The sequence below is a fragment of the Macaca fascicularis genome, chromosome 4 (genome assembly GCF_037993035.2).
Source record: "Macaca fascicularis isolate 582-1 chromosome 4, T2T-MFA8v1.1".
NCBI lineage: Eukaryota > Metazoa > Chordata > Mammalia > Primates > Cercopithecidae > Macaca > Macaca fascicularis.
This window is the reverse complement of record NC_088378.1, coordinates 58546653-58572840: the sequence shown is the minus strand read 5'-3', so window position 1 is coordinate 58572840 and position 26188 is coordinate 58546653. Positions and strand designations below refer to the sequence as shown.

Below are 26188 nucleotides of genomic sequence, written 5' to 3'. Positions count from 1 at the left end.
AGTTACAGGCTCTGTTTATTAAAATCTCTTAAACATTCTAAACTTCTTGTATAATTTATCATATTTGATTTTCTATTTTAGCACTTCAAATCATTGATATGACAAGATTATAGCCAATTAAGACAAAATATTCTCATATATTTAAGCATCTCTTGTAAATCTAATACATTACACCTATAGACATAGTAAATCTAGTCTAATACTGTAATGAGCTAAGTTAAATATTCTTATACCTTTCAACTTCAAATCACTAACTTAAAATCAATTTCATATTTCAAATTGGAATCATAAGCTTTTTAAATATTCAAATCACTTAAGGAGCATACACAAGATTATTCCTAAACTTAACATGAAAGTATCAATATTATGGATTTGAATTATTGCATTATTTCCATAATGAGTTCCACACATTCTCAGACTTGGAAAATCATTTACCTAACAAGGGAACAGATGTACTATTTACTGTTGTCAAGGACTCATGCCCGCAATATGGTGGACATCTCAGATGAGCAGAGGTTGCTTAGGATCTCAGGTCAGAAGACAGTACTCCAGTGCTGGAAGACAGTGCCCTGAGTGCTATGGTTACTATGGCAAGAGGAGGCTCCCAGTTTTCATCCTTCAGAGGGGTTTGATTTTTGAATCTCTATTCAAATTACCTCCTAAGTATTATTTTTATTTTTAATTATTAGAGTAGAAGGAAGTTGGCGACTCCACCTAGGTTAGCTAACAACTTCCTTTATGATCTCATTGGTTTTTGCGTTTACTTGGCACTCTGCAGGCATTGCTAACATATTTCCATCTCACTCTAACGAAATTTAAATGCTGTTGAATTTAATCCTGAACATTTGGCTCTGAGCCATGACTCTCAGGTCATGATAATAACATAAACCATTCCCCTGCCTCATGACTTTTTAGGAATTTCCCAAATGGGATTATAGCCTCTCACATTTCATTAGAACTACTGTATTTAGCTTGGCAGGTTTTTGGCTTCAGGGACTGTTCTCCCTCAAGCCTGCCCCTGGATGTCCTGGACGTCATTTGCTGAGGCCACCCAGGTAGGGAGCGGACCTGGCATCCGCCTTAGATGCGTCAGCCCATTCCCTGCAATCTCCTGCTGGAAGTTCCTTATCATTCCCACCTCCAGTTCTCTGCTATTCACCCTCTCTAAAAGTTAGATAAACGCAGCTTTTTTTGAGTGTCCAGCCTTTTTTGTGGGGTGAGTGGGGCAGGAGAAAGGAGGCACAGTGGCAGCAGAGCTAGAGCAACATTCCTTCTGGACCTCTCATTACTTGTATATATGTGTGAATTGAAAACATGATGTTACCGTTGTTTCCACTTCACACAAATTATAAGAGAGCACTCTGCTGATACCTAGCAAAACAACAATTATATTTCTCACTCCTCTCAGGCAAAATATCCACTGATAACTCTGTGTTTTTCTTCCACTTATCGATATTCCTAAAAGATGCTTACAAAATGTCTTTTCAAATATCACATCAGTTTGAATACTCTTTGGGAACTCCAATATTTAGAAAAACTAGCCTGGGTGTGGTGGTGTGCACCTGTACTCCCAGCTACCTGGGAGGCTAAGGTGGGAGGATCACCTGAGTCCAGAAGTTGGAGGCTGCAGTGAGCTATAATCACATCACTGAATTCTAGCGTGGGTGACAGAGCAAGAATAAAGTAAATAGAAAAACCAATTGGTGGATCATCTTTGTAAGGTGAATCACCCCCAGTTTGTAAATTTTGCTTAAAACCCTACTTTGTTGGGGTTTGAACATGTGCAATAACTACCCCCAATTTCACGCATCAGAGAAGTCACTCTTCCTTTCATAGGGAGAAGAAAATAAAAAGAAGTGTCCTCCAGTACTTCCAGAAGTTTCCATTTTGTGGGCAGAGGCAGGGATGTCTAGGAAGAAGTCAATCTTAGTTCCACTTTATGTATGTTTGTATCGATTTTCTTTGGCCCAAAGTGATACTCTATTTAAAGCTGTATTAGACAAATACCAACCGATCTTAGTGTTTCAGAAGAAAATCTTTATGCTTTTCACTGTCCTGTTCTGATTTCACCAATTTCTTCAACTTTCCTTCTCCCCTCCTTTTTTTGTTTGTTATATCCAGTTTTATTTTCTAAATTCAGAGTTAGGTGTTTTGGGGAAGAGACATCCAGCACCTACACACTTCTGGGCCCCCTTCCTTGCAGGTGCAGGGGGATAACACTGATGACATTGCTCCACCTCCTGTGAGGTCACATGACTAATTCTAGCCAAAGGGCTATGAGAGTGAGGAGGTCACTCCTGGGCCAGCGTAGGAAGGAATTGTCGGGGTGAGCTCTTCCAGTGTTTCCTCCCCCTGCTGCCTCTAGGAAGGAGGCAGCCATGCCCTGGAAGGTGCATCCCCCCGGATTATTGGGTTACCCCATGCAAGTAATTGTCTCGGAGGGTTTCCAGGCCCACAGGGGACTTTGCCTGCCCAACAAATGAATTTTTATCATGTCAAGTCACAAGCATTGCATTTGTTGATTGCCAATGCCCCATGGTTCTCAAAATGTGGTACCCAATCACCAGCATCAGCAACACCTGGGAATACATTAGAAACGGAGCATTTGGGCACCACCCATTCCTGCTGAGTCACACACCCTGAGGGTGCAGCCCAGCAATCTGCGCTTTAACAGACCCCTACATGAGTGATGCCAGCAAATATGAGGACCATGGCTCTACCCTGTGCTGGCTAACACAGCTTTCAGTTAAAAATTCCCTCTCGGCAAAGTGGAGTCTTCAGGTGAGTCCTATCGGTAAAACACAAACCATTTTCAAGTTTCTTAAGCAAATATACTTCCTCGCAGTGATGCAATCATTCCATTATTTTTTTCTGTTTTAAGGCCTCAAAACAGCAAGAGGATCTATAAGCCTGCCAGACCACTATTTCTAACTTTGAGCACAGTTGTCACATGACTACATTTATGAACACATAAAAGAAGGTTAGTAAGAGCTTGAGGCTGCAGAGAGAAGGAAGAAAATTATCTTTACTTTTCTAGACACCACTGATGGCTGGGGGGCTGTACTGATTTGCCCTGATCGTGATGCTGCAGCAGAAATTACTGTGGGGTGTGCTTGGGGCAGAAGAAGTGTCTGGTGTTTCCGGTCCCTAGAAGACCCCCATGCCAAGGGGCAGGCAGGCTGAAATGGATTTTACGTTCCTTCCCAGGGCTTCCTTCCTCTTCTTGATTACTCAGTCGGTTCCCTGCAAGCAATGTGAGCTTCTGGCCTTATTTCTCCTCTGATTCTCATTTTCATGCCTCAAACTATCCAACTAGGGGACATTCCAAAACAACCCAATGAAATAAGCATAATATCTGCACCTTCAGTAAATTGTTTAACCTAATGATGGACTTAGAGGGCATTTTTAGGCAAATTATTTATATGACTGAAAGAAATGCTTATTTACATGTATTTCCATTCAGATTTGACTGTGTTCAAACATAAATTTAAATAAGAGTATAATGAGAACACTATCTGCTCCATCTAACATTTTACCATGTTAGTTCTCGCTCACACTCTCCGAACACACACATATACAGACACCTTCTTTTTTCCTGGAGTAAGTTGTCAATATTATGCTTCATCTCTCAGTACTTCAGCATGCATCACTCACATCACTAACAATATCACCTACCACTAGATCCACATTCAACATTCCCAGTTGTCTTTTTTACCTATGAGATTTTTTCCTAAAACAAAATCCAATTAAGGCTTATGTTTTGCCTTTGGTTGTTGGGTCTCTGGTTATCTGAAACAGAGCTCAGACTTTAGCAGACATGCAGATCACCTGGGGATCTTGTTAAAATGCAGATTTTGATTTTGGATGTCTAAGTGAGGCCTGAGAATCTTTGATTCTAACAAGCGCCCAGGTGGTCCCAATGATGCTATGGGCCCAGGCCCACCCTTTGAGTAGCAAGGACAGGACAGTGCCCCTCTTATTCTTCCCACAGTGACACTCACTCCTTAAAGAGTCCAGGCCTATTTCTTGTAAAATGACGCACATTTTGGTTATTCCACCATGCCATTAACTTCTTTATCCTCTGTATTTACTGTAAACTGAAAGTTAGATGTAAGACTTGATTAGTTTCCATCGACATCTTTGGAAGGAATGCTTCATAATGCATCCCAACAGGAACACCTAATGTCAGTTATCCTACCATTAATGGTGTGCTAGGACTTTGTCACTTGATTAAGATGATAACCAGACGTTTCCATTGTAATTTTTAAAATAAAAATTTAAAGAGTTCCTGCAAAGAGTGAGAACCACGGGGCAGTGGCAATCAACAACTCCGATGCTTCGGAAGTAAGTAACCTGGCTGCATATCAGATTGATAACTACACAGAGAAAAACATCCTTCAAGTTGGTCTCTGGTGGGGTAAGGCCGACTCCCTGCAGGCCAACTCCATCTGGCCTTGCAGCTGCCCCTGAGCCACAGGAGGGCTTCTCTGAAGAGGAGGGAGTCCCTCACTCACCCATGTTACCTTTGCTCACCTGAATCCCAAGCAGGGCTGCCTTGCAATGACAATGGTGTCTACCACAGTAAGGGCACCCACCATTTACGAATGTTAACCATGTACCAAGCAGCATGCCAAACACTATAAAGTAGGTGCCATGGACGGAATGTTTGTGTCCCCGCAATTCATATGTTGAAACCCTAACCCCCAATGTGACGGTATTAGGAGGGGGGCCTTTGGGAGGTGATGAGGTCATGAGGGTGGGGCCTCATGATGGGATTAGTGCCCTTATAAAAGGCATGCCAGAGGCTCCAACCCTCTTTCTACCACATGAGGACACAATGAGAAGTCAGCAGCCTACAACCCAGATCGGGGTCCTCACCAGCACCTGACCATGCAGGCACTCTGACCTTGGACTTCCAGCCTCCAGAACTGTGAGAAATGAATTTCTGTTGTTTATAATCCACATACTCTATGGAAATTTTTTATAGAGAGAGTTTTCTCAAGGAAAATGAGGACAACAAGAAGAAAAGCACAGTGGAAGGGGATAAAGAGGTGAGTAGAGTTGCTTGATGAGAAATCATCCAAGCTGTAAGAGTTTGCCTCTGTATACTACACCCCTGGGAGGATGACAGAAGGTGATGGGTGAAGACTACATCTGGCATTCCCAACCTGGCACCTGTGACCCTATCAGGCTGTGCTATCATCTGGAGAAAATGGGTCAGTATGTTTCATGGGGTGGGGTAAAAGAGAAGGGAGACTGTGGATGCTGTGTATGGTAAGTAGCACTCTTGAAGAAAAAGAAAGCAAGCCCTGATTTGTAGTGGTTGTGATGTAAATTCTCCTACCATGGGCAATTTCAAGCTATGAATGTTTAATAACTGTCTTGCAAGATTCTTGAGTATTTAGCAGCTTCTATGAATGCTACAAGTCAGATCTACCACACCACTAGGCAGTGCAACTGACCGTTTACATGCCAGCCAGGCCCGTGCGACCCAAGCATACCCTGTCCTGTTCTGTGAAGGTGACATTTTAGTAACTTTGTTTTTGTTTTTTTGAGACAGGGCCTCACTCTGTTGCTCAGGCTGGAGTGCAGTGATGGCATCTCAGCATCTTGGCTCACTACAATCTCTACCTCCCAGGTTCAAGCAATTCTCTTGCTCAGCCTCCTGAGTAGCTGGGATTACAAGTGCATGCCCAGCTAATTTTTTGTATTTTTGGTAGAGATGGAGTTTCACCATGTTGGCCGGGCTGGTCTCGAACTCTTGAGCTCAGGCAATCTGCCCACCTCAGCCTCCCAAAGTGCTAGGATTACAGGCATGAGTCACTGCACCTGGCCATGTTTCAGTAACTTTGATGGTTACTTATTCAAAACTAGCAGAGTGTCCCTGAAGTTCAGTTAAGAAAAAGTAGTTCTCAAAAGCATATCCTTTGTCTAAAAGGCACCGGAAGTCAGAGAGCAGGAGACCATTTGATTAATCTAAATTTAAATTCGAGTCATCGTGTAGCTGAATTATTGGGACTATGGCAAATTTCTGATTGTCTCCTCTACGTGAGTTTTTTAAAAATACAAGAAAAAAGCCAACAGTGATTTTCTAGAGTAACTTTTAAAGTTTAAAAACCAGGGCATGTTCTTTGTGAAGTGTTCATGCATTTCCAAAGTGGATAAGAAACGGGACTTATGGGACTGGAAGCCCACAGAGTGTGGAGAGGCTTCTTGACACAGTGTGGCCACCAGAGAAGAGCAATGAGGGAACCTGACACCCGGAGAAAGAGCAGCCAAGAGACCCGAGAGGAGCAGGCGAGAGGCACAGGGAGAAGCAGGGGCGCCATCTCCCTGCCACTCCCTTGGGTGGCCCTGCCTACACCGTCACCATGATCTGGTCCAGAGGTTTGCGCTTGAGGTCAGGCACTGTGGCCTCCTTGCTGGGGTACCCCACGGGGAGCAGCATCAGCAGCTTTTCATGTGCAGGGCGGCCCAGGAGCACCCTCAGTCGAGGGCCGCAGTTGAGAGGAGTGGTAGTGACAGTCACCAGACCTGCATTCTAAAATAAGAGGACAAGAAAGCATTTTAAAGTCAGCAGGCAGAATGACTGCTCTCCCTTCTAACCTGGGGACCTTCTTGTCCCGTTTGTACCTGCTCTTCCTATAATTTCCCTGAAGTTGGGCAGCAAAGAGGCTGCCAGCTCAGGTAATGGTATCGTGAATCTCCCTGCCCCCATCAATCTCCCCATCCCCTCCCTTCTTTTAACCAAGCAGTGGGAAGCTTCTGGAAGAAGAAAAATACTATTATTTTTCATTGATGCTTAAGAAATAGGAATGGTTATTTTACAGAAAAATACTGTAGGAATACAACTGTAGTAAAGGAAAGGCAAAAACCACAGGGAGTTCCTTTTAGCTAAGTGATTGGTCTGTGTCCTGGTACAAGAACCAAATGATAAGAGCAGTCCACCAAAGCAGTGTACTAGCCCAAATGCGACATAATTTTCCTACTAAATATTCTTTTTTTTTTTTTTTGAGACAAGGTGTGGCTCTATCGCTCAGGCTGGAGTGCAGTGGCATGATCTCAGCTCACTGTAACTTCTGCCTCCCAGGCTCAAGCTATTCTCCCACCTCAGCCTCCTGAGTAGCTGGGACTACAGGCATGCACCACCATGCCCGGCTATATTTTGTATTTATTTGTAGAGATGGGGTTTTGCCATATTGCCCAGGTTTGTCTGAAACACCTGAGTTTAAGTGATCTGCCTGTCTCGGCCTCCCAAAGTGCTGGGATTACAAGTGTGAACCACAATACCTGGCCAATTTTCCTGCTAAATATTATTTCCTGAACTCCAGTGATCCGCCTGGAATCTATGATTTATTATCAATAACTCTAATATTGGCATTTGAACCATATATATATATGAACCCATATATACATGAACCCATATGTGTGTGTATATATATCTATCTACACATGCACATATGCACATATATGAATCTAGAGTGACTTGATATAGTTTCTTGCTGAAGGTCTTTTATACAAGATCATTATATACCTTGATTAACAAAGATTTCACAATACCTGAGAGACTGTTCTCAAGAATACATGCATCAGAAAACCTAACTGATTTCTTCTTTCTGTCATTAGCTCTACTTTATCATGGTGTTTCTTCTCCTTGATCATATCTTCACATAGTATTTGAACTTGGAATGGATAAATCTTAAACTTTTTTGAGAAAATAATTACACCTTAATTTGGTGTCATTTTATATTTGGGTCCTTTTCAAGTCATAGCTTTTACTCCATACTTAATTTTGTATGTCTCTAGCAGTAGAAACCTGCAGATACACAGACCATATTAAACAATTCCTTTTACTAATATTATTAATGTTAAGTTGACTTTTATTATTATTTTATCTTTCACTCTCTCGATGTGAGTACTTTGGTCTTATTATAGGTCAGGATTTTTAAAACTGGAATCCTCAGACCCCCAAAGGGCCAAAGATTGAATTTGGCAGGTCCATGAACTTGAATTTGAAAAACAAAGTCTTTATATTCACTAACATCTAACTGAAATTTAGCAGTTTCTTCCTTTGTAAATGTAGGCAGCAAACCACAGTAGTGTTAGCAATATCTATGACTTTATCACCAATGAAATCCAGTTATTTTCATATCATTTTACAGTTGTTATAGATATTTTAAAATATCATTACATTCATCACTACTTTAAAATTATAGAGCTACTACTAGCTCTTGGTATTTAATATATTAATAAAGGCTTGTATATTTTATTCTAAACGACAACCACCACGGCAAGTTCCTATAACTACAGAGCCAACCATGGAAGCAGAGCTTCCCCACCCAGTGAAATGCTGATGCCTGTTGATGGGGGACTCAGTGGCCAAGGGGTACCCCATCGACCTCTTTCCAAGCCTCCAAATAACAAACATCTAAGTAAAAGCAATGAGGAGCTTCCAGACACTTCCCCCTCACTGCCCCTTTCCAGCTTTTCCAATCAGATCACCACCTCTAAACCTGACCAGGAAGTTCTGGAAGCTGCCTCTATAAGACATGCATGGCGCGCTTATAGGACCCAGTCACCGTACTGGAGACGGGGGCTTCATGGAGACTTTTTTCCTCCATCACTAATCGTAACCTACTCTCGGGATTATGCCTTATGAAAGCTAGGGGGCAGCAAACTCAATGGCAAAGTGAAAAAGACTGCCCACTGCAGAGGCACCCGGGCAGCCTTGTGAGCTGAGCTTACTGCAGGCTTCGCTGCTTCTTCCAGGACCCTCGATCGGGTAGCGGTGCCCTGCAGTCTGACGCCGCGTGGTGATTCCATTATTTACCTGCTTACAGATTCAGGAAAGAAATCAATGCCAGCTCCTTCAGGATAATTTTTCCAATAACCTAAAACACATTTCAATGACTACATTTTGGGAGGTGTTATTCAACATACATGCTTTTCTTTGAGATAGTGAAGAAGCTCTTTTTTTTTTGGAATCCATTGTCTCTTAAAAGTATGATTACTTGCTCTTGCTCTTATAATCTCGTTTTCTACGTTTATTTTATGGGTTTACCATCTCTCTCTATCCCCTACCCAGCCCCCAGTGTCTGCTAGAATATACAGTTCATCAGACAAACTATCCCCGGTGGCTCCCAGGAACTGCCACACAGAAGGAGCTCAGAGGCCGGCATGGTGGCTCACGCCTGTAATCCCAGTACTTCGGGAGCCTGAGAAGAGTGAATCTCTGGAGCTCAGGAGTAGAGACTAGCCTAGGCAATATGGTAAAACCCCATCTATACAAAAAATGTAAAAATCAGCCGGGCATGGTGGTGAATGCCTGTAGTCCCAACTATTCAGGAGACTGAGGTGGGAGGATCACTTGAGCCCAGGAGGTTAAGGCTACAGTGAGCTGTGATGGCGCCACTGCACTCCAGCCTGAGTGACAGAATGAGACCCTGTCTCAGAACAAAACAAAAAGGAGCTCAGAAAATATTTGTTGAGTGAATGCATTGTTGAGTGAGTGCATGAATCGTTTGAAAACTGTACAGCAATCCTGCTCCATTTCATGTTAGCACTGCTCTCGTTCCTATGCAGATGGAATTTTTGAAAAGCACGTGACCATCTTCCTAATGCCGTGCAATGCAAACTTCTTAGAAAGGGGGCTCTATGAAGAGCCCTTCTTATGGCTTTTTAGTCATTCCATCTTCTCTAAGAGCAACAGTAAACGTATCCAGGGAGTTAGCCTCTGTGACTTTTAGGCTCCAAAGTTCTTCATGTGTGTCTGCCAAAACCCTTGAAACTTCATGTTGTTACAGATGACGGCAAACACACCACCAATTTTTCTAACCTTGAAATGATGTGATAAGTGAATTCCCAACTTGTTGAACCATCATACTCACCAATCCAGGTTTCCAGAGTCAGTTTTCACATCAGAGTTACCTCACTTAGGAATTCTACTTTAGATTAAAAAACAATTTCCAAATGTCCCTGAATTGAAAACTCAGCTGAAATGTTCTAATAAGGCCACCCTTTAACCCTTGATGTCCCAACATACTTGCAAGGCAGCTAGCAGGATGCCACAAGCAATGGAAACGCTGATCTCATTGTAGTAGTGGACTTTTTTCTTGCCATTTGCAGCAAACCCATGTACTTGTTTGAAAATGAGAATCAAAATAGGGGCAGTATCCAAGTACTCTTTAATCCAGTTGGTTCTGTGAAGAGAAAAGAGATTCAGGAGAATATTTGCCCATATTTTTTGTTCTCTTTTACTACCTTAGCTTCTTTATGATAAAAATAAAAACCAATTTACTCATCTTTTATATTTAAATTGAACAGCTGCAGAATTTTTATTTTTGTCTCATTCCTCGTTTTCTGACCAGGATCATTCAATTTCATAAACATGCCTTAGTTAGTGCCTAGTATGGCAAGACATATGAAATGCTGAAAAATACAAGGGCAGGTCCTATTACCCAGCATGCACTGGGTCAAAATGCAGCCAGGGAGAGGGCAAGGATGGCAGTGAGGTTTAGCCAAAATCACAAAATCACAGGTGGGCAGATGGCAATGCTGTTCACCCAGTTATAGAAAAAAGGAAGGGAACTTCTGTGGGAGAGGGAGATCATTCATGTGAGGTATAAATGCAGAGCTAAATTTTTGTTTTCCAGCTCAGAATATCTCTTTCTTGATTTCATTACCCTGGCCCACACATTTTGGCAGAAGTTTTATTCTAGCACAGATAGTCAAAAAAGACAGAGAGTCATATAATCCTATATGTTGGGATTTTACCTTAGGATATCTTATGTCATTCATTAGCAAGAGACAATCACCATTCATTTCATTTCTAGCCTGGTCATGCTTCCTTGTTCCAAAGCACACGAAACTCATTTGTGTATTTCTCCATGGTTCCTCTTATACTATGAACATCTGTATGTTACACTTTCAAAGTTACTTAACTGTACTTCAACCAGCTTAGTTACATTTGACTATTGTCATTTCTTTTCTCCCTACAAAGAGGGAAAATGGGAATGCTTTAGAAGATCTGCACTGAAGCTGGACTGTCTTGGCCACTGGGCAAGCTACTTGGCCTCCCATGGAACTGTTACCTCCTCTGTAAAATGTACTCTTGTGTACCCAATCCCTATGGTTAAGGCAAGGGTGAAAATAGTTAAAATACATAAAGTGGTTTTTAATAAAGAATTTTAAATCATGGAATTTTAAATCATGGAAATATCAACACAGTGGAGCCACTTGTAATCCACTTTCCTGACTCACTCGATGAACCAACACTCTCCATTCCCTCCATAGAGCACGTGGACTGTGCCCGGAGCAGACCCCGAGGGCTGCATTTGTTGAGGGACCACAGTGAAACTACTTACACTGAATTCCCCTCCACTTTTTTCCTGGAGTTGAGGAAGCCAAAAAGTTACTAAGGCCTCACAGATAACTACACTTGTGTTAAACTTGTCCTAAAACTAAAACCTGCTTAGTAAAATGATTGGGAAGACCTGATCACTTTAGCAAAATGTAATTTGCTTCATGCAAGATCTTGAAAAGAATTTTGCCATTTTATGTTCCAGATGGGTGAAAAGTGAAGTAATTCCTCAATTATTTACTAAGCAAATAATTGAGTCAGAGCCTATTTACCAAACGCTCACATGGCGATACAGGAGTGAACTCTGTCTTAACTTCCATAATTCCTCCCAGAGGCAGAATCAAGCTTATCTACACTTACAACAAAGCCAAGACATGGTGGTGGTGGTGATTTTATTTTAAGAAGCCAAGGCGAACATCCCCAATTCCACCACTGTTTGTACCTCAGTTTCTTGAGATCTGTGACCCAGCGATGTCCCATCCTTTTCATATAGTTGATCTCCTCTTCCTCCTCAATGATCTTTCGAATCTTGTGCTTCACATCTGGATCCTTCACAACCACGAAGGTCCAGGGCTCTGTATGGGCCCCACTCGGGGCTGTTCCTGTCACCCATTCCATTAAAATCAGAAATTAAAACTGCAGGAAAGTGTGAGGCTGCTAATTAAGGAGAGGCTCATCCCTGTAGTCCAAGCACTTTGGGAGGCTGGAGCTGGAGAATTAAAACATTTTTGCAGTTTTTTTTTCTTTTTTTTTTTTTTTTTAACTAGCAGGGTGTGCTGGTGTGTGCCTGTAGTCCCAACTGCTTGGGAGGCAGAGGTGGGAGGATTGCTTGAGCTCAGGAGGCAGTGAGTCATGATTGCACCACTGCACCCTAGCCTGGCAACAGAGTGACATCCTATCTCTTAAAAAAATTTTTTTCTAAGGATAAACATAATAATTCATACTTGGCCGGGCGCAGTGGCTCATGCCTGTAATCCCAGCACTTTGGGAGGCCGAGGTGGGTGGATCACCTGAGGTCAGGAGTTCAAAACCAGCCTGGCCAACATGGTGAAACCCCGTCTCTAGTAAAAATAGAAAAATTAGTCGGGTGTGGTGGTGGGCACCTGTAATCCCATCTACTTGGGAGGCTGAGACAGGAGAATTGTTTGAACCTGGGAGGCAGAGGTTGCCGTGAGCTAAGATCATCCCATTGTACTCCAGCCTGGGCAACAAGAGTGAAACTCTGTCTCAAAAAAAATAAAAATAAAAATAATTCATATTTGCTCAAAATGAAGTTAGATAATCTGGAAAACAAATGCCTGGCAGGGAACCCTGTCATGCTGCTGCCAAGTTCGTTTTGTTCAGCATCAGGCCAGCTGATCAGTGATCAAGCTCTGCAGTTCCAGGGTTGTGGGAACTCCACCTCTGCTTCTCTAATTATGTGGGAGAAAATGTCCCCAAGTAACTGCACCATGACACTAAGGAAAGAAACTCAGAGGGGAAATTTTGACAGCCAGAGTTCTCCAGACTGTTGTTTCTTTTGATATTCTTGATAAAAAAAAAAATAAAGTTGTGAAGGTTATTGAAGAAGGCAAAATGTATACGGTAAGATGGTTTTTAAAACACTCCTCAAAAGGCAACTTAGTTATACAGTGTTTGGTCCCTATATCAAAGCTATTAGTGTGGCACTGTGAGGTTTATCCTTGGGGACACACGACAGTTGGGGAAATTCTTTTTTTTTTTTTTTTTTTTGATGGAGTCTCAGTCTATCACCAGGCTGGAGTGCAGTGCCACTTATCTCGGCTCAGTGCAGCTTCCGCCTCCCGGGTTCAAGCGATTCTCCTCCCTCAGCCTCCCGAGTAGCTGGGACTATAGGTGCCCGCCACCACATGCAGCTAATTTTTGTATTTTTAGTAGAGATGGGGTTTCACCATTTTGGCCAGGATGGTTTTGATCTCTTGACCTCATGATCTGCCTGCCTCGGCCTCCCAAAGTGCTGGGATTACAGGCGTGAGCCACCAGGCCCGGCCCAGTTGGAGAACTCTTAGACATGGGTACTCAATATGCACAGCCATGTGTCATTCTACTCCCAGGGAGACTTCAGGAACTCTCAGCCCACACCTTGATCAGTTCCAGTGTCCCAGGGCAAAGCTTCACAGTGCATCACCTTTGTCCAAGGAGCCTCAGTTCCCTGTGGGATTCTGGTGAGAGTAGGGGCCAGCTTCTGATCTGGGTGTTGTCCCTCGGCCCTAGAGATGGCCCACTGTTCCCTGGGGGAGACCACAGTGACTCACAGGTGAGATATTTCAGAAGCAACTCTTCCTTCCTTCCCAATGGATAGTTTAATCCACCGATGGAGGGAGGAAGGGCTGCAGGCTCTTGGTGGGGTTCTTGCTTGCCACACACCACTCCCAACACTAGAAGTCACAACTGGCTTGGGAAATGCAAGTCAAAAGCTAAACATGAGGCCCCAATTTCTGCACAGAGTGATTCCAGTTAACTTTGTACCCATTTTATTTGTTTACTAAATATTTGTATCTCTAAACATAAGAAATAAAGTTTTCCCTAATGTTTTTAGTTGTGTCAAATTCACCTTCGCAGCATATGTGTACATACACATATACAAATACAGATACAGGTAAAGGTGAAATTTAGTAACTGCTGTTAGTTAGACTAAGGACTCAACAATCTAATGTATTTGTATTCCTAACGGAAGTAAAGTATTTCATTCTTGCTTCCTTTCACGTTGGACAATAGATTAACAATGAGCACGTGAACATTTTTGCAAATAAACTTAAATGTGGTTTATGTAAGAATAAGACTCCAATCACAGGAGATTCTCAAGTAGTGAGATTTCTCTTATTTCTCCTCCCCATTTTCTGTAGCTCTTATTTTTTTTTCCTCAGTGGAAATATTAATTTACATTAAAATGGGTCTTTTCTTTCTTTGATTTACTTTGCAAATTTACATAAGTAAATTTTGCTAGTTAGTGAGAATACTGGACTATAGCATCACAGTGTGTAATATAAGAAATTTGCTTCCAAAGAAAACAAATATAACTGAGTATGTGAGTGTGTGTGTGTCTGGTGTGTTTTAAGGGGAGGGAAAGAAAGAAGCTGTATCTCCTCCAATATATTAATCTAATGATGTGATCAGAAATCTTGGTTTTTAATTAAAAGATCATGAACTGAATAATTGCAGAAGTTTTGAATTATTGTCATATCTGCTTCCAAGAAGCTTGTAATAGTCAAAATGTGGCAAGTAGAAGTCATTGTGTTTCTGGCAGTCACTCAGCACTTGGGTAAGACTTTATAGATACACATATCACTCTAGGCTTTATTCACTATGTTTAAACTTTGACATTTTTCCATTGTTGGAGTCACACCAGTAAAGTAGCTAACATTTCCAAAGACCCCATCTGCAAGTACAGACCTGCCGTTCTGATGACATTATCAATGACTTCCATTGGAACTTGCTCATTACTTATGAACCTGACTGACCGTCTCTTGTTGAGAAGTTCATAAAATTCCTGAGACCTCTTAACCATTTCCCTCTCAGGATAGTGTGTATGAGAGAAGGGGATGTGTTCAACACTTTCTTCTGGTTCTTGCCATTCATCAGCATCTGCAAATAAGAACAAGAAAGGTAACAAACTAAATGATCTCTTGGTCATAAGGTGACCACTGGGGAGAAGAAGATAAAGTTCTCAAATGTGTAAGATTATGAAAATACACATTTTCATAATGTGTATACAATACACATTTTCATATTGTGTATACAATACACATTATGTATTATGTACAAAAAAATACAATAAAATAAAAAAGAATAGATTTACAGAATCCTTACCACTGATCTTGGCTATCCTTAAAACTCCAGCTGGGTGCAATGGCTCACACATGTATTCCCAGCTGCTCTGGAGACTGAGGTGAGAGGGTTGCTTGAGCCCAGGAGTTCAAGGCTGCAGTGAGCTATCATCACACCACTGCACTCTAACCTGGGCAATGGAAAGACACCCAGTCTCTTTAAGAAAAAAAAAGAAAAGAAAACAAAGAAAGAAAAAGAAAAGTCTGGGCGTGGTGGCTTATGCCTGTAATCCCAGCATTATGGGAGGCCAAGGTGGGCGGATCACTTGAGGTTGGGCTTTCGAGACCAACCTGGTCAACATGGTGAAACCCCGTCTCTACTAAAAATACAAAACTTAGCCAGGTGTTGTGGTGCACACCTGTAATCCAAGCTACTTGGGAGGCTGAGGCACGAGAATCGCTTGGACCCAGGAGGTGGAGGTTGCAGTGAGCCGAGATTGCACCACTGCACTCCAGCCTGGGTAACAGAGTGAGACTCCATCTCAAAAAAAAAAAAAAAAAAAAAAAGAAAAAGAAAAAAAAGAGAAAGAAAAAAGAAGCAAAAACTCCAGACTAATTATAAATCAAGAAAAGAAAAATTTTACCTACAAAAAGATGAGGAATTCAAATTTCTGTTAATGATGGACTAGATTATTTGAAACAATCTCCCATCAGCTGAAAACCACTCAGATCTCTAAATAAAGTATTTTTCTTTATTTAGGAAAATAAGTCTTTTTTGAAATAATTGAGCCTACAACATAGCAAGAAATTTGCAGGCCAAAGTGAAGAGAAAATTTGAACTCATACAGGTAAATAAGCGCAGAAGGTATATTTTTTTTCCCTACTGTATTTGCCAATCCCCACACATTTGAATTCCATTTTTATATCTGCAGGGATCAAGGGTGACAGATATCAAAGCCCAGGCCCGCACAGAATGTGACGTCTAATAAGCTAGGACCCCAAAACTACATCCATAGGGGAAGTATGAATCATAAATAAATTATTCCTCAAGGGTTTATATCAGTTTGATGAGTCTTGCTTCAAACTTGAACTTGGAATAAACTTGTCCTGTCTGAAAGTACCCCGGTTGTCTAGCAGAAGCAAATGCCAACATACAAATAATTTTAAGTATAATCATCAGCAACCCACCAAATGCAATCAAGCACATAAAGAAGAAAACATGTTGGACAAGAAACAGCAGAATCCATTTTTTAAAAAAATAAAGTCAGATGCCCAAAGACTCCAAATACTGGAATTATCAGACCCAGAAGATAAAACAACTATGATTACTATATTTAGAGAAAAAAGACAAACTTATATAAATCTGTATGTAGGGTACACGAAAGAATAAAAGAAAAAATTAGAAAGAAGAAAAAACAAAAACAACAGCAAAAATAAGGAATAAAAGTTAATATAAATAATCTGAAAAAATAGAGAACTTCTGGAATTGGAAAATAATAGAATTAAGAACTTAAATGGATGGTTAACTAGCAGGTTAGACTAGCTACAGAAAAATTAATGAACTGAGAGATAAGTCAGAAGAAAACACTTAGAATGGGGCAAGGAGAGGCAAAAAGATAGAAAATATAGAAGAAAGGGCAAGAAAAAATAGAGCAGAGTGAAGAGTGAGAATGTCCAATATACGTATGATCATTTTATTCAAAGAGAATGTGGTGGAGGCAATATTTGAAAAGATAGCATCTGAGATTTTCACAGAACTCATGAAAAAATACCAGATCTACAGATTCAAGAGGGCTGGGGCTGGTAAGTTCTTTTTTTTTTTTTTTTTTTTTTTTTTTACAAGAACGTTTTTCTTTCTCTTCTTTCAAAATTAGAAGTGGGGTTTTGCTATGTTGCCAGGCTGGACTCAAACTCCTGGCCTCAAGGGATCCTCCAGCCTCAGCCTCCTGAGTAGCTGGGAGTACAGGTGTGCACTATTGCACCTTACTATTTTTAATGACATTAAACACAGCTGCTACAAGGGGGGAAATGTGATTAAAAAGAAGGCACCAAACTTCAGTTTCATAATTGATCCTGACAACAACGAAAGTAAATCAGGGGCTACATTAGATGCAAAACTACAAGTTATTTCAGGCTTCTTGCCTACGGGTAAGCTATGTAAATGGCATACTTTTACTCTGAGGCCTAGTAAATTCAAAGAGTTATTTTTAAAAAACTATACATTTTACAATAAAATATAAAGATATTGAAAGTAACCAGAAGAAAAAAAAAGTTACCTCGGGAAGAACACAGAAATAACTGAATTTTTAACCAAGGCAAGAATAGCTACATTGAATAGAAATGAACTAAATGTTCCTGATAAAGGCCAATGATTATTTTAAGTCCAAGTATGTTGTTTACAAGTGACACACCTAAAACATAAGCATATAGAAAGGTTGAAAGTCGTACCATGCATCACATAACTATATTAGTTGAAAAAAATTAAGGCAAAAAGCATTGCTGATAATAAAAAGGGTCAGTTTATAATAACACAATTTAATTTGCTGGGAAAACATAATTTTAAATATGTATGCAATTACATTACACGACCTCAAGACAGACTTTTAAGAAGAACTGTAAAAATCCACAACTCAGTGAAAGATCTTAACACATCTCTCAGTAATGATAGAATAAGCAGAAGAAAAAAATCAGTAAGGATACAGAAAATTTTAACAAGGTAATTGACAAAGATGACCAAAGAGACTTATACAGGACACTGCACCAAACAACTACAGAACACACATTCTTTTTAAGCAGACTTATTGGACCAGAAAATAACTCTCAACGTATTTTAATGGCCCAATAGATAATGATCTCTAACTGTAATGCAACTAAACTAGTAACAAAAGGATAAGTTAAAAAAACAAACAAAATACCTTAATGAAAATTAGAAAATATTTCAAAATTAAAATATGACATTATTATGTATTGAAAAATCTATGCAATAACATTAAAATATTATATTTAGAGGGAGATTCCAAGCCTCACATACATACATTAGATAGGAACAAACCCTAAAAATTAATGAATTAAAGATCAATTTCAAGAAGTTAGAAAAAATACCCAAATAAAACCAAAGATGTAGAAAGAAGCAAATATTAAATATGACATATTAAGGAAAACAACAGCAAACATCCAATAGGGAGAAACATCAAAACCGAAGCTGGTTCTCTGTAGAAACTGATTAAATTGGCAATCCTCTGGCAAGATTGATCAAGAAAAAGGGAAAGCATAAATAACAAATTTCAGGAATGAAAAAGGAGGCATCACTATAGATGTTACTGTCATTTAACAAACAGTATAAGAATATTTATTATACCAATATATTTTAGAAAATTTATATAAAATAGACCAATTTCTTCAAAATATAACCTGCCAAAACTAACTTCAAAATAGAAAAACTGAAAAGTCTGTTGACTATTAAATAAGCTGAATTAGTAAGCAAAGATTTCCCTAAAAGAGAAAGCAACTTTACATTCAGATAGCTTCATGAAGGAGTTCTACCAAACTTTCACAGAGATAACACTGCTAAATTCTCAAACCCTTCCCAACATTAGAAAAAGAGTAAACACCCTCCAACTCATTTTATGGAATGACCACAACCTTGATACCAAACCTAAGTAGGGCATTAAGAGAACAAAAAACTACAGGCTCAATTTCCTCACAAACACGGTACAAAAATCCTAAACAAAATATGAATAACAGAATTCAGCTATGTATTGAAAAAATACATCTTAAGCAAGTTGGAGTTATCCCAAGAATAAGAGGTTAATTTAACATTAGAAAAACAATCTTTTTTTTTTTTTTGGCCACATTAAAAAGCTGAAGAACATAAACCACAAAAATCATTACAATGCAGAAAAGATGTTTGATAAAACTTGACATTTATCTCTTAGTAAATTTGGAGAAAGGAACTTTCTTAATCTCATAGTCTAATTATGGGGGGGAAATCCCCACCACATCCAACTATGGTAATGATGAATTGTCTAACTATGAGGGGAAAATCCCCACCACATCCAGCTATGGTAATGATGAATCTTTGAAACCCTTCCATCAGAGATTGAGAACAATAGGATGTTGAATGTTCTCACCACAATTCTAAATATGAAAGATTAATTTTTAAAGCTTTTAGAAGAGAATATAAGAGAATGTCTTCACGACCTTGGAGTGGAGAAGGATTTCTTAAACAAGACACAAAAAGATTAAACCTAAGAAAAGAACTGTTACATTTAACTACATAAAATTTCTCATTACATCTGCCTGCTTCTGCCACTTCTTCTGTTTTCTCCATTACCCTCCTGTTCAGAGAGTTCTGCAAGCTCATTATCAGTAGTTCAAGATCTTAGAGAAGATAAAAGTGCAACAGAAGGGTCAATCACTGAAGCTAAAAATGATAAAACTTAGGAGAAACAAAATAGCCCACAGAAGATAAGAAGGATGATGTGTCTAGTGCACTAAAAGCTTCTTCACCAAGGGCAGACCCACTTATCTTATTTTAGAAGAAGATTTTCCAATAAATAACATTGTGAAATTCAAGATAGTTTCTACAAACAAGGGTTCTGAAGACTGTATTGTCAAATTCCCAGATACTACATTTCAATATTCTCAAAATTGTTTGTTATATATCCAAAATTTCACAGCTCTTCTGAATATTGTTTCTTCATTTCACTTAAGCTCATGAAAAGACATACTTCTGAACTACAAAGATTTCAACAGAAAAAAAATTCTAAGATGCTGTCTTCAAACACTTAAAATTATTGAGGGGAAAATGTTTGGATGGCAAAAAAAAAAAAAAATAGATATTCCTTGCTTATCTTAGGCTGGTCTTGGGCTTCCAGTTGTTGTTGAGTTATATCAATTCCTAGAACCTAGGAGGCAAAATATACCAAAATGAGGCCAGTACAGAAAGTAAACCTCAGTATTTCACATCAGAATGAATTGCTGTGAGTTGGAATTTTTTCAGTGAAATTTGAATCACATAAAGAAAGCTTCACTGAGAAGGCTACCCACAGAGCAAACACTGAAATGTTGGGATCTAATGAGTAGATGGTTCTTTTACGTAATAATTCAGTCTTTAATAAGCCTGCCCTAGTATTTGTCAGCCTGATGGGAATGGATGCAGAGAAGCAATATCACCACAGAAAGCAACTCCTACTCAGATAAGAACAGACCATCAGTCTGCCATCATATTGCTGAAAATGATAAGCACTCACTTTCCTAAAGTAACAAATTTAAGGGCTTTTAAACCATTAAAATGTATGTATGTGCATGTGTTTGTGTTCTACCTGAATCATTATTGTACTACCTAAACTGTGTCTTTAGGAAACTGAATATAATGTTGTTATACATCTTCCTCATTGACAACCTCCCGAAAACCCAATTATATGTGCTTGATATGATGTGTATCCGATGCCTTGAGCTGTGTGATGGAAGACAATAACTTGTTACTTTTTTCTTTTAGTAGATACAAATACACTTTGAGGGTTTTTTTGGGGGGAGGGTTTTATAAAATATTATTATTATTATTTTAGAGACATGGTCTCATTATGTTGTGCGGGCCTTAAACTGCTGGACTCAAGCAATCCTCACACCTCAGCCTCCCAAAGTGCTGGGATTACAGGCATGAGCCACTGCACCCAACCATAAATCCATTTTGATCTCATTGATTAGCTGATGCAGCTGTGGTTATAGTTGTTGCAATTGTGGTTGTGGCATCTATTAAAGGATTTCCACTTTTAGTAGTGGTTAATTAGAGAATTTTGATGGATGCTGTAAGCTAGAAAAACTAAAACAAACTGAAATGCTTTGTAAAATATATTTTAAAACATTTTCTCATACGCATTGGAATGCTCATCTGTTACCGTAGGAAATGACAGTCAAAGTCTAGCTGAAGGTTAGTACCACAGAGGTAGACCCGTGTTCAAACGCCCAGAGTATTATATATTTTCCAATTACCAAGAAACAGCTGTGAGGTTGATCTGAGATAAAGGATGATGACAAAAGTCAAAATCCCAGGTCCACCCACGGCTGGGAGTTTGACAGCCCCTACACTTTAAGCTGGGACCCTGAAGGCCTGCAGTCTCACAGTAAGGGGGAATTTAAAATAAACCAGCGCTGATATGTGCTTGCAGCCTAAGACAACATCATCTGAGTGATCCAGGGAACCACAGGCTTTCACCTTAGGTTAAAGTCATCCCAGAGTATTAGTGTCACACCATGTAAGCACAAAAGTGAATTTTCCCTGGAAATAAGTACCAATATCCTAGACCTCACAAAGTTTTTATAAGTAATTTTCCAAAAGAATGACTAGCAAACAATGAAAAATAACAGTGTATTTAAGAAAACACAAAGTCATGAATAAGAACCATTAAAAAACTATGGGCATCAGAAACAGACCAACAATGACTTATGATACTGGAGTTATCAGCCACAGGTCATGAAACAACTATGCTCACTATGTCCAAAGAAGTACAAGACACATGACTTTGGTAGAAAAAAGGGGACAGCAAATTTGAAAAAAAGAACTAAAAAGATCCTCTAGAAACAAAAATGAAAACAAACTAAATTAAACATTTAATTAATAGGTTTAACATCAAAGTAGGCATAGCTGAAGAGGAAATGAATCAATAAAAAGATAGTTTCTTCTTACCTATCCAAAATGTAGCATGGAAAGAGAAAGATTGAAAACATAGGTGAGAATGTAAAAGACATCAGAGGATACAGTGAGAAGGTCTAACCATTTAACTGGAGTCCTGAAAGGAGAAGAGAGAGAGGGAATGAGCCAGAGGCAATATCTGAAAAGGCAATGGCCGAAATTTTTCCAAAATTGTTGAAAAATACAAATCCGAGATTTTAGAACTCAGTATTGTCTAGTAAAATTGGATAGAGGGGTACCCTACATGTCTCTACTTAGGTTCTCCAAGAAGTTGACTCTGAGACTGAGTCTAGTGTGTGGAACGTTTATAGGAAGTATCTGGGATTAAAACCTATGGAAGGGAGAGGAAAGAAACAGATTGGGCAGAAGAAGCCAAGCTGCAATGCAAGTTGAGAGATGGCCTCAACCACAGCAAGGGCTATTTTGAAACTAAAAGTACCCATCAGAGTTGTCTCAGATTAGGCCATAATGGCTGGGTCTTTATACAACCACTGCAATCAATCATCAGATGTGGGCCATCCTCGGAGAGATGGGATCTCAGGAGAGATAGCTGTCTACAGCAGAGGCCATCCCTGGAAGAGGCCAACAGTACCCCCAGCAGTAGAGGCAGCAAATCCTTCCTCAAGGGGGTATCTGTGTGGTACATCATCAGGCCCTTCACACCATGACTCTGCAATTCCATGCATGCACCAGAAAAATCCATGTGCATATGTACAAAACTAGTATTAAAATGTTTACAGAAATAGTTTATAATAGTCCTAAACTAGAAATAGACCAAATGTTCATCAACAGTAGAATAAATTGTGATATAGTCATATAATAGAATACTATACAATAGTGAAAATAAATGAGCCTCAGTTACATGTCCAACCTGCTTAGCATTATATTTGACTCTTACAAATATAAAACAGCAAGTCAAAATAATATAAACAGTATAATTTTAATGTTTAGGAATGTTCAGTTGTCTTTTTTTTTAAACATAAAAGCTGAAATCATAGAGTTTATTAAAAACATAAACAAATCTTTATAATCTTGAGGTTAGCAAATATTTCTTTTATTATTATTATTATTATTATACTTTAAGTTCTAGGGTACATGTGCATAACGTGCAGGTTTGTTACATATGTATACTTGTGCCATGTTGCTGTGCTGCACCCATCAACTCGTCAGCACCCAACAACTCGTCATTTACATCAGGTATAACTCCCAATGCAATCCCTCCCCCCTCCCCCTCCCCATAATAGGCCCCGGTGTGTGATGTCCCCCTTCCCGAGTCCAAGTGATCTCATTGTTCAGTTCCCACCTATGAGTGAGAACATGCGGTGTTTGGTTTTCTGTTCTTGTGATAGTTTGCTAAGAATGATGGTTTCCAGCTGCATCCATGTCCCTACAAAGGACACAAACTCATCCTTTTTTATGGCTGCAGGAATGTTTAGTTGTCTAAGAGTGATGCAACTAAGAAGAAAAGCAAATAAATAATTTCCATAACATTCAAAATAGTAGTTACTTCTGCTGGGGAGAGAAAAGGTTGTGACTAGGGAATGACATATGGGTGTTTATGAAATGTTGGATGTGTATATTTCTTATCCTAAGTGATAATTGTGTAAGGTTTTGCTTAATAACTATTTGTTAAGCTGTTCATCTGTGTTTTATACACTTCTTCAGTAAGTACATTTCACAATTAAGAGTTTTTTCAATGAGAAGAAGGCCGTAGAGATTAATTACCAGAGGAATCAAGAATAGGTCAACTGTCCAGAACTTTTAAACAAAACTTCTATAAAAGGACAAAAGATGCTTACATTTTATCAATGCAGCAAAAGTTCAAGTTCAGCAAAAGTAGGTAAAGTCTAGATACAGTGGAAACTTAGATCCTTAGAGATGAATTTCTTGCCATGTTACCATTTTTCTAAGTATAATAGCAAAACCAATATTTTTAAATTCCTGTTTCATATTGAAAATGTCAATGCTTTTAAGAAAGATTTAGAGTTTAAAACAATGAGTAAGAACTTAAAAGTGTAAACAAAACTGGCCATAGGTACTTTTGCCTTCTGAGCAAAGTAGCATCATTTGTGGAAAATAAATTGCTCAGTTCCCCTAGCCAAGCTGATGAGGAAAGAAGATAGTGTAAAATTGTAAACCTCTGATGATTTTCCTGTACTGCCACATCCCTGGATTCCATCGACCATGCTTTTTCAGAGCACAGGCATGAGTCTTAGAGGGAGAGGAGCTGAGCATGACCAAGTGAGGGGAACAGAGTTCAGGGAGTGGAGCCCAAAGGGAGACCTACAACAGTGGTTCAAAAGACCTTTAGAAGAAAGAAGGGCTCCCTCACATGCTAACATGCTGTGTGAGAAGTTGGGAAGTGAGGGACCAAAGAAACAAAGAGAAACAAAGGTTGATTTCCACAGATAAATTGGTGTGAGGTAGAAGAAGAAAACACATAGAGGAAATCAGGAGTCCATGGGGCATGAACCTCAGAGCCAGAGGTGACTCCATGAACCCAGGTTCTGTGGGGACTCTCAAATCCTTGAGAGGGAATTGGCCTCCTCAAAGCACATAGGATTGAGGATTCAGCCTTTTTTAAATCTTATTTTTAGTTTATTTATTTTTTCTAAATAGGATGAGCTCAGCTGACCCCTAGGTTATGTAAGTATTATACATTAGCTAAAAGAACAAAGCATGAAAAAGCAATGCAAGTCCTAAAGTTGATCTGTTTTAAATTAGTGGAACTAAACAACTTTCTTTTTTTAGACATCTGCTCAGGAAATGCCAATAGCAATGATTTTGCAATGGTTGTTGTTGTGGTAGTGGTAGTGGTAGTTGTGGTGTTTTAGGGAGAGAAGGGTGGTGCAGTGGAATAAAAGTCTCTGGTGCATATGATTAGTTGGGAAAAACAAGTTTTCAGGTTATAATTATACATTTGCAAAACATACTATGTATAATGCAAATTACATTTAGTAAAGCTCTCAAAATCTTCCTGGAAGATGGAAATATACAATTCATTCAACAAGGTTTTTATTGAGACTTTGATATATATTAGTGAACAAGATAGATGTGACTTTTATACCATAGGGGTGAAGAGGGAAAGCTCCCCCTTCACTCTCTGAAGGTTCACTGAAAACAAATTGACAAAAGACAGATTAATAGGAGAAAAAGCCATACAAAATTATGCTAACATGCATAGCATGGGACAATAGCAAGAGAATGATCACTCAATAACCTAGTGGGGTCCAAATGCTTATACACCCTTCTTTATAGAGGAAGAGGAGATGGGAGGTGTAGGAGTAATGCATTTCAGGGGGAATGAATGGACCCGATGATCAGATGATGTATAGTCAATAATTCCCTTTGGGAATTGAATGGGACCTGAGAACAAACAATGGTTTATGACAAAGTTTGTCTGGGAAACTTAGGGAGGAAGCTCCTTTTTATATTTCTCTAGCAGGGACAGTTCGGGCCTGTTTAGAACAAAGTAGGTGTGATGGGGGAGTGGTAATAAACATCTATCAGCTTTTTAACAATCAGTCCTAATGAAATGCCAATGTCATCAATGTCACAGTGACAAGCCTGAACTTTATCAAGGTGTGAATAAAGACTTTCAACACCAATGATACTTTCGACACCGTTTAAGATGAAGTCTGGCAGCCTCTGTAGTTAATAAGTGGCATATAAGCAAATGCATTAAATGCTTCCTTAACTGTTTGAAAGGTAAGTTACTAACTCTTAAGACCCATTCAGCACTTGTAAAAACTAAAAGTGGTCTAAATGCATGACTTGGCAGTTTCTGCAGCTTCTAGAGTCCAAGGCAGACTCTCTTAATTAGAAAAAGGAAGCAAACTGTTGCCTCATTATCGGTGCCAGCCATTTGATCAGGGAATGGTCAAACAAATGGTCCTCATCACCTCCTGATGGGATTGTCCTGAGTGCACTCCTGGAAAAGTGTACAGCCGGGCTGCCATTCCTGGAGCCTTTCACAGGGCAGAAGGTCTATACTATGGCTGGCGAATGAGACCAGCAGGGCCAGGCTAGGAGCTCAGTGAGCTTCCACTTCTCCCCTTCCCTTGAACTCCTGACTGCTCCTGAGGAACGTGGCCCTCACCCAGAGGCAAGAGAGCAGGATGTGTAAACTCCTTTTCTTCCCTGCCTTCACTCTAGAGCAGTCAAGCCACCAGGGATTCAAGCTCTAAGGTCCACATAGTGCAAAGCAAATGTGTACTATTATGGCCTGCTTTTTGAATGTAAATCTTGTGCTGCCACACTTGGGGCTTGCTATTGATACCAACAGTAACTTGCCTTGTGTCATTTCACTGGGGGTCTGCAAACAATTCCCTAAATACTGACACTTGGCAT

The 26188-nt window shown here is 39.7% G+C and overlaps 1 protein-coding gene across 6 annotated transcripts in view; it reads right to left on the bottom strand.

Annotated features, from left to right (window-relative positions):
* Window positions 1-26188, bottom strand: part of IYD (iodotyrosine deiodinase) — a 33989-nt gene continuing 7801 nt past the window's right edge. For 2 of the 6 annotated variants that reach the window (XM_005552126.5, XM_074037239.1), the window contains exons 2-6: window positions 14771-14962; window positions 11802-11961; window positions 10043-10199; window positions 8746-8830; window positions 6085-6541 (exon numbers count right to left, since the gene is read on the bottom strand). In XM_005552126.5, coding sequence (XP_005552183.3) covers window positions 6459-6541; window positions 8746-8830; window positions 10043-10199; window positions 11802-11961; window positions 14771-14962 — 677 coding nt within the window. In that variant the 3' untranslated portion in view covers window positions 6085-6458. Of the gene's footprint in view, window positions 6542-8745; window positions 8892-10042; window positions 10200-11801; window positions 11962-14770; window positions 14963-26188 lie in introns of those variants that run through there. The other 4 variants (XM_065543577.2, XM_005552125.5, XM_065543578.2 and 1 more) reach the window with 4 other exon arrangements.